The sequence below is a fragment of the Balearica regulorum genome, chromosome 6 (genome assembly GCF_011004875.1).
Source record: "Balearica regulorum gibbericeps isolate bBalReg1 chromosome 6, bBalReg1.pri, whole genome shotgun sequence".
Taxonomy (NCBI): Eukaryota; Metazoa; Chordata; class Aves; order Gruiformes; family Gruidae; genus Balearica; species Balearica regulorum.
In genome coordinates this window covers 34,849,457-34,864,285 of record NC_046189.1, presented here as the reverse complement: position 1 = coordinate 34,864,285, position 14,829 = coordinate 34,849,457, and the positions used below count along the sequence as shown (strand labels likewise).

General features: G+C 37.2%; 1 protein-coding gene across 7 annotated transcripts in view; it reads left to right on the top strand.

Annotated features, from left to right (window-relative positions):
• NCKAP5 (NCK associated protein 5) overlaps positions 1 to 14,829 on the top strand; it is a 395,279-nt gene that overhangs the window by 355,117 nt on the left and 25,333 nt on the right. For 4 of the 7 annotated variants that reach the window (XM_075757171.1, XM_075757172.1, XM_075757169.1 and 1 more), the window contains 4 exons: positions 5,944 to 6,258; positions 8,451 to 8,587; positions 10,513 to 10,642; positions 13,355 to 13,542. In XM_075757171.1, coding sequence (XP_075613286.1) covers positions 5,944 to 6,258; positions 8,451 to 8,587; positions 10,513 to 10,642; positions 13,355 to 13,542 — 770 coding nt within the window. Of the gene's footprint in view, positions 1 to 5,943; positions 6,259 to 8,450; positions 8,588 to 10,512; positions 10,643 to 13,354; positions 13,543 to 14,829 lie in introns of those variants that run through there. The other 3 variants (XR_012836176.1, XM_075757174.1, XM_075757176.1) reach the window with 3 other exon arrangements.

Below are 14,829 nucleotides of genomic sequence, written 5' to 3'. Positions count from 1 at the left end.
TGGTTTCTGTAAAGATTTCCATGGATGATTTAAGCATCATAATAAAACTTACATATTGTTTTAACTAGATGGTCAAAATAAGCATAAGTGAATATACAGACTTCTTAAAAGTATAACAGTCTCTATGTAAAATAAGACTAGTATGTGATTTGTGAATAGACGAAGCATCTGTGAAACTTTTTCAGATACAACATAAAAAGACTTTAGTAGAATATGAATCTTTTCTTTACCTGAGGAAACATTTCAAAACACTCTCCTGTTATTCAGTTAAAGATGTGTTTACAATAACATGTGGCATTATATCTCCCTTAGTAAAAGTATCTTTTCATGTTATTGAGAAAATGTGTATCAGAAGCTGTGTTTAAAAGCTATGTCATCACCTTATGTCTTCTATTGTATGAAATTAATTAAATCTCTAGGACTTAACATAGGTTTACAGAAATTCAACATTAGAAAGACTAACATGTACCTAGTCTAAAAGTGTGACAGATTTTGCTCCATTGCTTATTTTGAGTAATACCCTATTTTGCAACCATCAGTGTAAAACTTAGCCTGAGGGAGGCTGGACCCATGTTCCTTGTGTTGTGCTGGAAGCAATTCCCTTCATCATAGCTGTTCTATGTTTTCTTTTATTTTTTCCCCCAAATTGATTTTCCTTTCACATGTGTTGTATAAAAAGAGGAACAGAGAAGGGTGCTATACAACAATGTAAAACAGCGTGGTACCAGGTCAGGCTGAGAGCTCCTCTCACTCTCAGAGTGACTGATGCCAATGCCTCTGAAGGAACACAAAAGCAAGGTCAGCAGTCAGCTTCCCTGGGTATTCTCTCCCAATATCTCCAATGATTTGTAGTAGGGTAGTTTCTGAGCTAGAGGCGATGTGTTTATCATATCTTTGTGGCAAATGTTTCAGAAGAAGTAAAAAAGTTGAAAAATAATTAGGTTTAATGATCTGTTGCTGGTATTTAAGATGCATTTTTAAATGATCTATGCTCAGGAGAATGCTCTAAAAGACGTTAATGAATTCTAGGTTGTCAGTTCTTGTCAGTGGGCTATGTTTACTTCTAACTCTTTAATTTTTGCATTTCAGAGGAAGATATAAAAAAACGCACAGAGGGAGCTGTTATTGTAATTTTCCCCAGTGATGATCTCATTTTTAGAATTCCTGATACCTACCAGCCTGAGTGTATGTCTCTTTTCTGTTCTCCTCTTGTCCACACCCTCAGAATGGCACACAGTTTTCAAAGATCCTTTTTATTCCATCTAATTTGGGTGCTGATCCCATGTTGAAGAGGTCTTGGTGGTCTGCTGATACCAGAAAACTCTGTAAAACATCAGTGATGCTGGAACATGCCAAAGCCGGTCCAACTGTACGGTTTACCATGGCGCCCAGTTAATGTAGGACATGAACTGCATGATCATCTTGCCTGTGAAAATATTAAACCTGAAAATTATTAAGGAGTAGAGAGTTCAGCAAACTTTCAGAAAACTTTGTATGCAGTTTTAAGTCCTTTTGCTCAGTGGCTGAGAAGCTTCGTAACATTAAAGGTCATCCTCAAAATGTCCACAAAGCTCTTACAACACTCTGTCATCAGAAGATTCCCATGCAGTCAGGAGGTTGTTGATCAAGAAATTTCTCTGAATTCTTCCTTATTTCTGTTTTCTGTTTTGAGAAATGTTCCTCTACAGTAGGACTTCCAGAGACTTCAGACTCAAATCCATGTGATGGAAGGGAGGGAAGGGGCTATTTCAGTATTTTAAACTTTTGATTCTAGTCTGACTGTTCAGTGAAATGCCAGATGGTGAGTCTATCTGTGTCTACTATAAGAATCAATACCATTGCATGATCTTCTTTCTTCCCTGGTGGGGAAAGAGGGGGAAAAAAAACCAATCAGGCAAGGAATTTGGCTTATATGCCAGGAAAAATACACAAGCAAAAGCAATTAAGCTCATATATAACTCTCTTCAGACTTCAATGTTTTGCAGAATGATTTTTCATCTATTGAGTAGTACTGTCGCAGCATCAGGAATTTAACTTTACCATATTTTCATTATGTAGTCTTGTGCAGCTCTCGCTGATAACAGTCATTTGAAGTGTCAGTGCAACTGATGAAATCAGATGGGCCATGAAAGGTTTGGTTTGAAAGCTGTCACTGGGATGTATAACATATTTTTTGATTTTGCTGTTGCTTCATAAAAGTTTAAAAACAACACAAGATAATGTATATTCTTTCATTCAGTAATACAAATTGTTCTGAGAGATACTTTTTTATTTGTATAATATAGCTTTAGGGGTGAATTAGTTACTATTATTAGTGAAAAATTAACATCCATAAAGAATTTTATGGTGTACTCTGTAGATTTAGGACTAGTTTTCTGAGGATTGCTCAACATAGTTGAGTCACAGGATTTTTCAAAAATCTATCTTTAAGTGTCACAATGGGAGCTGCTGAGCGTTGAGCACTGTGAAAGTGTCATGTTTTACCCCAGCCAGCAGCTGAGCACCACGCAGCCGCTCATTCGCTCCCTCCCATTGGATGGGGGAGAGAATTGGAAAAGTTAAAGTGAGAAAACTCGTGGGTTGAGCTAAAGACAGTTTAATAGGTAAAGCAAAAGCCATATGCACAAGCAAAGCAAACCAAGGAATTCATTCCCCACTGCCCATGGGCAGGCAGGTGTTCAGCCATCTCCAGGAAAGCAGGGCTCTGTCATGCGTTACGGTTACTTTGGAAGACCAACGCCATCACTCCGAACGCCGCCACCCCACCCCCCGCCTTTCCTGTTCCCCCAAGCTCCTTATAAACTGAGCATGACGCCATATGGTATGGAATATCCCTTTGGTCAGTTTGGGTCACCTGTCCTGTCTCTGTCTCCTCCCAACTTCTTGTGCACCCCCAGCCATCCCGCTGGCAGGGCAGTGCGAGAAGCAGAAGAGGCCTTGGCTCTGTGTAAGCACTGCTCAACAACAGGTCCATAGAACAAAAACATCTCTATGTTATCAGTGCTGTCTCCAGCACAAATTCAAAACATATCCCCATACTAGCTACTATGAAGAAAATTAACCCTCTCAGCTGAAGCCAGGACAGAAAACCAGGCCCTTTTGTGGTTGTTCAGAATTAAAAATTAGTGAGCTGTTTTAAAATCTGTTTTCCACCTGGTGTATTTCCTTTATTATGGATAAAGTCTCTATGAAGGAAGACTATAATCGATAAAAACTATTTTTTTAGTATCTTTTAATTAAATGTGACACTGCTGCTGTTCTCCATCACTCTCCCATTTATTTTGGAAACAGCAGGAAACTCTATTTTCTTGGCAGTATGGCCCTCAATATTCATTCCTCTTGATGTTACGCTGTTGCTTTCATGGTCTGTTCCTAGACATACACAACAGTGCTCAAGACAAATCCTTATGTCATTTTAAGAAACATGACCTTAGAAGATAAAATAGTGTTCATCTTCCAGTTCTCCCTGAGGAAAAGATGTAGCTTTGCTGTTTGGTTTACATTTTGAGTCTACTTAATTTCCTGTAATAATTAGGAGGCAATGACTTTTTAATTTCTTCGAGAATGCTCAAAAAAGAACACTACAAAATTATTCAGAGTCCCTGTGAAACTGAGTTGCAAAATCAGATCCAGCGTTAACTGTACAGTCAGTAGAGGGGAGACTCTTCAAATTTTTGTTTTCAGGACATTCTTTTCTATGGTGCTTCCAGTTTATTCCATGTCTCTGCTGAAGAGCTCTGCCTCGCCAACATAACCAGTGTTGCAGAAGTGTCTTTCTTCTGATCAAGAGGAAACTCATGGAAGTGCTTTCTTATTCTATATTTTCCATTATTTACTAATTTTGTCACTAATAGTCATTAGTTGAAGTATTGCCTGTCCATGAGCTAACACACTGTTTAATCTTGAATATCTACCGAGTAAATGGCAAGGGCAGACAACTAGCATTTTAACTTAATTTTTTGCGTTCTGTTATATCCCCGAGTTCACCCACTTCTAGTTAGATATTTTACTATTCAAAAACAAAGCAAAAAATATCTTAAGGGAAGGATAACTAGAGCAAGAGGGTTCAATGGCTGGGATACCTCCCTTTGTTGCAGCAGAACCAAATATAATTCTCTCCTTTTTCACTTTTCATGGATAGCCTTCAGCAACTTCTAAAATCATTGTGGCACATATTAGCTCAAAAATGTGATGGAAAATACAGTTGCCAGCTAGCCGTGGCTTCCACACCTTATCTCCTTTTACTTATGGAAAAAATTAATTGGGATGCAGTACTTGTGTGAGAGAAATCAGTCACTTGTTGCCCTTTTCAAAGATAGCACATAGTTTGTTTTGCTGTTGCAGGTCATCTGGGCCCTGTGAATTTAATGTGCTCAGTATGACTTGCAATCTCTTTGATCCTGAGTGACGAGGATAAGGTAATGAGGACCATGTAAATATGGACTGCTTCTCTTTTGACAAGAACCAGGAAACGTAAATAGACATTTAATTTATCTGTAAGTAGTTTCTTACTTGGTATCAAATAAGGCCCATTGAGATTAAGATATTAATGCAAAATGACAATGTTAATGTTCTTATTTCAAAAACAAATAGGCAAAGCCCATAGAGAAGAAGTATTTCCAAATTTCTGAGAGTATTAGAAACGCTGCAGAGGAAGAAATTGTGAAAATGATTTTACAGAGGACTGCTAACTACAACAGACTTAAATAACAAATGGACATACCATAAAAAAAAAATCAATACGCAAGAAGACAGAAAATAGAGATGGCAAAGATATATTGGGTCATATTCTGTGTCTCCTGCTAGAGTACAATTGTTCACTGCAGTATATCTTTTATCCAGTGTAGCCTTAAATTGTTCAAAGCAAAGGAAATTCCTCTACTTCCTTTGGGAGTGTCTGCCACAGACTGAAGATCTCACTGTCAAGGGATGTTTCCAGACGTTTAAACTAAATTATGCTCATTTTCCAACCATTAGTGCTGAAGTACCCTCCTTGGTGTTTATACCTCTCAGAAGGACCTTTACATCACAGTCCCTTTGATATTGTTTGCTCATTATACAAACAAAAGGCAAGTCTCTGGGAATCAATAGAAAATGGCAGGGCAGGGTGGTGCTGTTACATCCTAGTTGCTAGAATAGCAACGTGCATGTATCTACCCTTGCATCTTTCTCTGTTCCATGGTTAGTAGTGCAGCTTTCCAGTCAGATTAAGTAGCTGGAGGGCTGTGTATGACCATACCACTTCCAAACCAAGTACTTAAGGTATCCGTGTCTGGCATTGTGTTGGAAAGCGTACACTTAACCAAACTGGGATGTGCAGAACCAGAGTGTAGCAAAGTAAACAAAGGCATGAGTGTTGTTACCCAAATTTTTCAGGTCACTCTGAGACGGGTATCTCTAGGAAATTCTGTAGATCTTAATTTTGTGTAAGAATAAATGATACATTTTGATTGGTACCTTCTTATAAGAGAAACAGAGAAGAAAGCAGATGTATGGAGAGGCCAAGCTTTTGTGGAGTGTGGGTTATTGTAGGGAGAAATAAATTACGCTTCTCAATCCCTCGCATTGGTACTCTCCAGATTTTCTGTGGCCCTTCAAACTAAATCATTTAAAAATTACAGCTGTAATCACTTTCTAGGACATGCCTTTCTTATTCATTATCACATCATAACTCTGAAGCAGGCCAATTTCGATGTTTTGGCATCTGTTAGTTAGTTTAATTGCACCTCAAAATGGTATTTCATTGTATTCAGTTAGATAGATGTATTGTGTCAAAAGCATACAAATGACAGGTAGCAGCATACTCACAAAATGCAAAATGTTTTTCTTTCCTTGAAACCTTCCCTTGAAGATGCCTTTTTTTCCCGTAGACCTTCTCACTGCCTTTAAATACCTTTAAATACCAGTGACACTCCACCCCATCACAGTTTTCCTGTATCTTAGAGTCTTCCTGCCAGATGAGGACGCTGGACAGCGGCATTGGAACCTTCCCCCTCCCCGACTCAGGGAACCGATCTACAGGGCGACACGTTTCTAAGCAAGAATCAGCCTTGGAAACAGAAGTCCTTGCACCATCTGAGCAAGTTCTTCTTTCAGCTCCTTCAGTAAAAGCCAAAACTCTTGAGCGAGAAGTGCCTTCAACAGCTAAGAGCCAGGATTCTGTGGAAAGCATAATTAGTCACTCAACATCTGATCCAGCCATGACTGCCAAAGGTATACGACCTTTTCAAAGTCGCCTTCCAAAACCAGCGTCCTCAGGTAAAATGTCAATTACACTGAAAATCACATTATTTCTGCCCTGACATCTGTTTTGATTAGCAGAAGTCCTATAATAATGACAATTGATAACAGAAATGTTAAATGCAGAGCAGAAGATATTCTTTTTATGAATGCATAAGGTTAACAAGTTTGTGACCTGAGCCATATGGAAATTTTGTTACACATAATGCTTATCTGAGGAAGAAAAATGTATTAAGTACTTAAATCCTTTTCTTGAGAAACAGTACTTGAAGAAAAAACATATGCCAGCCTTGGAATTTGACTTGAATAAGAATGCAGATGTTCAGCAATATTCAAGATCAGACTTTGCGGCAAAGTACAAAGCATAGCCATGTTGTGACATAGAAAAGATATATTCATAAAGACTTGCTTTTGAAACCAGATTTGGACTAAAGACTCAGTTGGCCACAGTGCATAAATTCTGTTCCAATGAATATATGGCCTTGACCTCAGACAAGACTCTCATTATTTTACTATTATTATTCAAATACATTTCTATATACAAACATAAAATACTTTACTTTCACTTATCAGCTACCTACGAGTTTAAACTCTAAAACAAAAGCTGTCAAAGGAATAAAAGGACTAGCAATACAGCAAAGAACCAACAAATAACTTTGTATTAGTAAATAGTCCCATTGAACTCTGTGCATTTTTTTATAAATACACACCATTTCTATACATTTTTGAAGATATTTGAGTTATTTTTATATGTCAATAGCATTAGAAATCATTACGTATAGCATTTATACCAGGTAATTTTTTACAGTCAGCATGATAGATATGGTACAAAATGCAGTAAAAGTAATTGGTTTAGTGGAGAAGAGTATTGTTTTATTGTGACCAAATGCAATGATGTCATGTATTTATTGGGGTTATTGTTGTTAGCACTTTGCCAGCATATTTATTGCTCCTATAAAAGTTGTGAGTGTTTAACTTGCATAAAGCTGTATTACTCTATAAGAGAGATTCCATGTAATTAGTATGTAAGGTTAAATATCAAGTTTAAGCTTAGTTTAAGGCTATCAAATATGTGTTCTGCTAATGAGCTAATGTATAGTGAGCCTAGGAGGAAAGAAACCCCTTTTATATGTTCATAAGATGCATAGTAAGAATTCTAATTAAACATCTTAGAACTTAGTTGATTTAGCAATATTCCCAGTGCAGTATTGTAATGGTATAATAGACTGCAAACGCACATTGTATGCTTCATTGCAGACTCCCCTGCTCATTTCAAATCAAAGCTAAATAAAAGATACTTTAATACTCAGTATTTTTTTAAATAAATGTACTGTTAATTAATGGTACAGCTAAGAAGGATTCAGAAGAGAAATCTTAGTTATAGATTATATGCTACATGCTTGAATAGCCACATGTGTGACCTCAATTCAGCAGTGTGCTATAGAGTCCATGATTAAACACTGTCATTATAACAAATTGAACAGAAACTGCAAGCATTGAATTGCTTCATAAGAAGTCAGTAGCAGTAAGATTGTTCTGATCTTAATGCTAATACTCACTGCACCAACCTTGTGAGGTTTGTACCTTAATTAAATTGTCATGAAGAGATGTTAAAAAAAAAAAGTAGTATACATCAGATGGTGGGGTCAACTCATTCTTTACTGGAATATTTTCATTTGATTCTTCTCTCCCTCACTTTCTCATCCAAATTACAATTATCACTTTATTTCGTATGCACCATTTATCTTCTTTGGTGTTCTGACTTTGCATAGTGCAAATATAGCAAATAAAAAGGCTAGCTGATTGAGAATTTCTGCTAGAAAGGTACTTCTAATTATATTTATGTTAACAGACTGTTCTCTCTCTGAGAACATAAAGTAGCAAAGCAGATCCTACAATGCCTGGAAGTAGTTACTGAATGTTGTTTCTTATTTGAAAGAGTATACATTTTAAAACTATTAGAGGGATTTAAGTCTATGCCTTCCTCTTCTCTTACTAACTGGTAAAAAGGCTTTGGATCAAATTCTGCTACTGTAGTTGTTAGAATTATTCCAGGAAGTAAGTTCGTTCTTCCTTTGAGTAGTAAGATATTATTTGACATAATGAAAGTGTCATGACTTGCCCCCCAGTTTTTACTGAACTGTAATTGAAACACTGTCATGAAGATGCTGATGAGACCTACAATTTAAATAATGTCTCTCTTAATCCAGGAATAATTAACCTTGCAAAGCAAAGTGAACAAGTAGCAAGTTCTGTGACCTCTGCCTCATTAGAGCATACTGAAGAAACTGTGCAAAACAGAAAAGTTCTTCCAGAGTGGACCACTAAGAAAACTACTAAAACAAAGGTAGAAATTAAGAAGTGTCATCTACTAAATGAGATATGCATTGTGGTGTAAAAAATCAGAAATGGTGGATGTTTTTAATACAGTGGGAAAAGTAACTAACAATCTAACAGCTACATTTACTTTCTTGCCCCTCATTTACAATCCCATTATTTATTATTAATAATAATAATAATAATACAGCACCCAAAGGTACTTTGTCTTCATGGTTTACAAATGTGTTAATTAAAATCCTCACAGGCATTTTATAGATATGGAAATGGAGACCTTTTACCCTGTTTTTCTCTTCGAGAAACTTGATCTTGTTCATTTGCTTTCTATGAGATTCGGATATCTTTTTTTCCCCAGGCCTAGGTTTCCTTGTCTGTATGGCTGTGTGGTATGAGCATTTGAGCAGATATGCTATGAAAGTACTGTGAAAGGGAAAATATTCTTCTTACATGTTTCTGTGTGGTTTTGGTTAATCCCTGCAATGATCTGTCTGTCCTTCAATCTCTTCATGAAAACTGCAGAAAGAGCAAACAGGCAAATGCATACACCTGCATAAAAGCTACTGCTGATGGTTTTCAAGTTACTCATCATCAGGAATGCCAGGCTGTCAAGCCCTACGAGAAGTACAGGGTCAGCCGGTTAGCAAAGAGAAAAAAAAAACTTTATCAAGAAGGTGGATGTTAAGCAAGGAAATTGTCAGACTGCTAGCTAATAAGCCTTACATTACAACAGGCTAAAAACATTTTGCGGCATAACTTTGTTGTATGTCTGTTTTATCCATGTATTTACCGACTGGAGTATCTCACATTTAAATGGCCCGTGCTCTGGATATTTAGAACAGAAACAGAGAGATAAAATTACTTGTCTTGTATATCATTGACAGACTGGTGGTGAATCCTCTGTAGTGTAATAGTGTTGGCTTCCAAGTAGCAACCACGTCAGTGTGGTCTTCACCTTGAGCCACTTGTGACTGACCATCTCCAGTCCCAAAACCGTCTTAACTCATGATACATGTGTTACTGCTAATTAGTCTGCCTTATGAGTCAGAAGGTTAGTGTGGGTATAGCTGGCACGTGCATGTGGGAAGACATGGAAATTAATACCACTCTTTGAAAAACAGAATTAAAAACTCTTTTGAGCCACTAATAGGCAATTGGGGTTAGGATAGTAGCTGGTATTTGTACCTGTAGATGCCATTAACCGAACAGTATCAAACTTAGCTTCCCCATACCCATTTTGTGGCTTTTGTTGTGCTGAGCTGCTGCTTCTGAAAGGTTTAAGCCTTCAGGCCTTCCATGGTTAGAAGCTGTCCAGAGCTGTTCAGCATTCCTCTTTACTCCCAGAGGAAAATCCTTAGCGTTGCTTCCTGAAGAGAAAAGGGATAGGAATCAGCTGGGAATTAAGGGCTCACCAGTACTGTAATGTAAATACCAGGACAAGAGGCATGAATTTAGGAAGAATTCAGGACTTACTGGTACAGAAAGCATGAGTATTGTCTACTGGCCATCCTAAATGCCACTAGAATTGCCTGCGGCAAACCATTTGTTGTGTGATAACTTTACATGTTACAAATAAACTGTATTAAACATACTTGAGAAGTTTTAAATTTTAACTTGGTGGATGAAATTATCTGAAAATGTTGGTAGATTTGAAAACAATTTTACAGTGAAAAAAATGGGAAAATCTGGACTATGTCTGCCAGACTAACTTAGAAGACTTACCAGGACAAGAATGTGTTATTTCCCCCATGTCGGACTGATGATTAATTACTTGAAGGAGAAGTGGTTGGTTAAACTGGTAATGCAGACTTTTTTCCAGTTGCACTATCCATTTATACTGCATGATGAATATGAAATGTTCCCCTTGTAATACCATCTTCGGCATTATTTTGATGTATATGCATCATCTGAATGATTGCAATACCCTTATTTGTACAGGACAGAGCTCTCAGAGTGTGTACTTATTCTGCGAGCAGCAGTGACACTGAGCCGGAGCCAGAGTATGAAACAAATTATTTTAGAACTGCAGAGGAGACTTTAGTGGAGTTAACAAAGAACAACAAACAAGGTAATTGAAAATTTGTACATAAAAATGTATATCCCTCATCTCCACTCTGATACAGCAGCAGATAGTGTCCTTCACTGAACTTTCTAATTTTCACCTTCTAAACCCAGATCTTACTTCAGTTAATTTTCCATTAGCTTTTTATTACTGTTTTGCTTTCTACTCTATGTATGTATCTTTTTTTCCTCTCTTCCACAGTTTTTGCTAGCAGGGGCTTAACTTGTAGGTTTTTATGCATACATCCCTGCAGTGTGAGTAAAAAGAAGTCTTCTGTTACATTACTACAAAATTTAAAAGGTGACTATAACAATAGCTTCCCTTTTTTTCTTTTTAATTATATTAGCCAGTCGAAATAATAACCCAATGATCAAGGCGGTAGTTTTCCAACCTCTGTATCAAAGTGATGTTGGTTATGGTGCCATAGTGAAATGTCTCAGTGTCCTCTGTGTGTATATTGCCATTTTCAATTATCAAACCTTTCTGCAAGAACTGATGGCAAGTTGGAATTTACTGAATTCCACTAGATAAAAGCACATTAAGCAAGGTTTCTTGAGATAATAGTTTTCTTTGTGTTTAATAACCCAAGAAATTGCTGTCTTGTCTTGACCACCAGCTTGCCCGTACTGGAAGCCACCTTTCAGTGCAGATGCGTGCCCTCTGGAAGGAGAAGGAGAGCGTGGCTCATATCCTTGCCTACGCAGCTGATGGCTTCCCTGCAGGAGATAAATTCTGGCGAGTGCAAAGGCCAGTGCAAGGTCTCAGCACCACTGACGCCCTGAGAGCTTAAGCAGTACTTCAGTGATTCATAGGATTTGTGCTGACCCTCTGCACAGCAGTGAGCTTGACCTAGCAGAGATTAGCACCTACAGTGATGAATGCGTTAAAAATGCCGTGAACGGCTAGGCACTGTCGACAGGCATACTGCGTTCTTTAGTGTCTGCTGGGAGTTAAACATTTGGCATTTTCAGAGCTAATCCATTTTTTGTGATTCCACCACAGAGAGAGCAGAATAGGAAGCTAAGACCATTTATTTACATTACTCCTGTAATTTTGTATTTTTAATCTGTATGAAATGTTGCAAGTCATTTAACTCAGCCCATAAGCACTTCTTTTTACAGATTTCACTTTTTACAAATCATATGCTAATACAAGAAAGATGTGTTTTGTTAGAGAGGCAGATAAGCGTTTTTTTCTGTATTGATCGCAATTTGCAAAAAAAAGGATTTTATCCTGTGTAAGCAGTTGCATTAAATGGCAGCAGATTCCACATTTAATGATACCTAAGCATGACTTGAAGCCACCATTTTACACAGCAAATCATTAATTGCGTGTATATGCCTAAATTTTGGGCCAGTAACAGGACTAAAATTCATAATTGTGGCTGGGACAAATAGGAAAGAAAATTATAAAACATTATTGCAAAAATACTTCTGCTGTGGTCATTCCTTATGGTCAGGATTTCTGTTTTGTGCTCTATAAATGTAGTTCTCACATTGTATTAATAACAATACTTTATTCCATTCTGTGTTCAAAGACATCAGCTTCTTTATGCACACAAGTGATAAAACCTCAAAACATCCACATAAGCCTGGGGCAGGGGCTGCAGCAGCAAACCAGTTCATAGAGAATATTTTTACATGTATAGATAATTATATTCATTAGATGAGTCCCCAAAACATTAATGAACTTTCACTGGTTGCACAATTATGATGTTGGAGTGATTTTCATTTTCCATTTATAAGCAGGGAACAAAGACTTGAAAGACTGAGTGCCCGATGCAAAGGCTATTAAAAGTCGATGATAAGACCTTCATTGATTTAGTGGGCTTTGGATGAGACTCCCAGTACATTGCCCAGTGTTACAGGGAAGGTCAGTAGAATAGCAGGGAATAACCCAAATATTCCAGGTTCTTCCATTTCAACCATGAAAATGTTTTGTTTCCAATTTCATTAAGGCTTTATCATGATGTGATTTGAGGCACTGGAGGCAGAGGCTCTTCTAACACTATAGGTTATAAGGTAGAGTAGAAGTTTGTGTAACAAGAAGTGTGAGGAAAGAAGCCAATGATAATGCATTGTCTGTCTCCTCTGTCTCCTGTGTGTTTTAATGAAGCTGCAGAAAATTTCTTTGGTTTTGTTTTGTTCTTCTGAATGAGTTTTCAGTCTTGGACTTTGGAAACTGAGGGTTTATTCCTAATGTTCTTGTATTACAGTAGGATCTATAACAAATGAGTAAGACCTGTTTCTTACCTTATTAGTGTATTTTTTATACTGTTGTATTTATTAGCTAAAAATGTAGTGAAAAGGAAAGAATTATCAAATATAGTCAAACTGAAAGACATGCTAAAGGAACCTAGCACATCTGCCATGTAAGGCTATTAAGAGAGAAGAACAAAAACTTACAGCAAATAACTAAGTAGAACGATCCCTCCAAATTAACCATCTCGTCTATAATTATGAAAGAAAGGAAATTAATTCTGGCTGTCTCATACTGTCTCCTTCACCTTGAATATCAAGTATGAACAGTCCCCTGTATATGCACTGATTGGAGAGTTAGGAGCTAGTATTTTAATGCTTTTATTACATTGAATTCCAGCTGTATTTAAACATTTGAAATAATACATTTTTAAATTGTAAAATTACATTACGATGTATGCAGTCTGCATTTCCTCAATAAAAAATACCATAATGATATTATTTTTAACATCTCTTACAGCTGAGCAGGAAAAACAAAACCAGAGAAAGTCATTTCTGGGGAACCCGATGTCAATCTTGGATTTATACCAACACAGTCTCTACGGCCATTTTGGAGAAGATGGACCTGAACAATTAACACATTACAGTTTAATTGAGCAGCTGAGTGGAGCTTCCAGTAAAGACAGCAAGGGCAAGGAGAGCCCAAGCGTGAGTTACTGTGATTTTTACATTACCTCTCATTTTCTTCATTATTATTTTTATTTACCTCTTGTTTTTTCCTCAGTGTGTTGATTACAAAAACCAGGCAGACTTGAAAAAAAAAGCATGACCTGCACAAGAACAAAGATCTAAATATTTTTAGAACAGAATGTTATATTCTGATGCTCACCTGTCACAGAATTAGGCTTCCAAAATTGACAAGTAGAGACAGTCTAGTGCTAGCACTCTACCATTAGAGAGGAGTTGTAATTGAAGGATAGCAAGAAAACGCAGAATTTATCTTTTAAGGCTGCTCCTTCACATATAGTTAGATAATATGTACAGCACAACATGTAGTAAATGATGTAATCATCTGGAGTAGTATTCCTGAAAATGCAAATGAAACTATGCTATGGAACTCAGTTATCTTCTGGTCCCTTTTCAAATAACTCTTGGTGTTAGCTCTGGAACTCCTAATTTGAGTTTATTATTGAGTTCATTATTTTGATGAAGATCAGTCCTAATCCGATTGGTGGATCTTGGCGCTAACTGAAACAAATTTGTTTTCTCCCCTTACTTAATGTGAATTCACTTGCTATTTCTGTCTCTAAAAATGTTGAACCTGACATCATGCACTCTCAACAACCCTGAAAAAAGCAACTTCTGAACCTGCACCTTTCCTCCACTTTTCTCATGCCTTCTCCTCTCACCCTCAGAGTTCTTTCTCACTTTTTCTCTCCTTTGCTCTAAAAAGTCTATTTGTTTGAAAACAGAGTCACCCAGCCATGATTCACAGTAATCGTTTTGCCTCCATGTTCAGTCTCTTTCCCCAGCTCTTCTTTTTAAATACAAGCTCTTTTGTTTCTGTATGTAGCACTCAGCACATTTTGGGTGTGTTGCAGTATAAACAAAGGTAGTAGCAGAAAAGAATGAATGAGCTGCTGTTTTGTAGCATACTGGTGTAGTTCCTAAGTGAAAAAGAATTTTTATCTCTTCCCAGACCCCAGTTTTCAGCTTCAGAAAATCACTGCGCATTGTAACTTCAGAGGTGATTAACCAAAGTTAGAGTCTTACAGCTTTCAGGAGTCTGGGCCAAATGTGCAGAAGGAATGTGTGAAACAAACTGGCAATGCCCCTGTTTATTCCAACTCTGCTGGCATGAAAGCTCCACTTAACTGAATATTAAATTAACTCACAAACTTCAAAAGAAAAATCCTGAAATGTATCTGCCTCATTTCCCAATCAGCCAAATTTCACTAGTACCCAGAATATGATTCCATTTGAATATATTTGGGT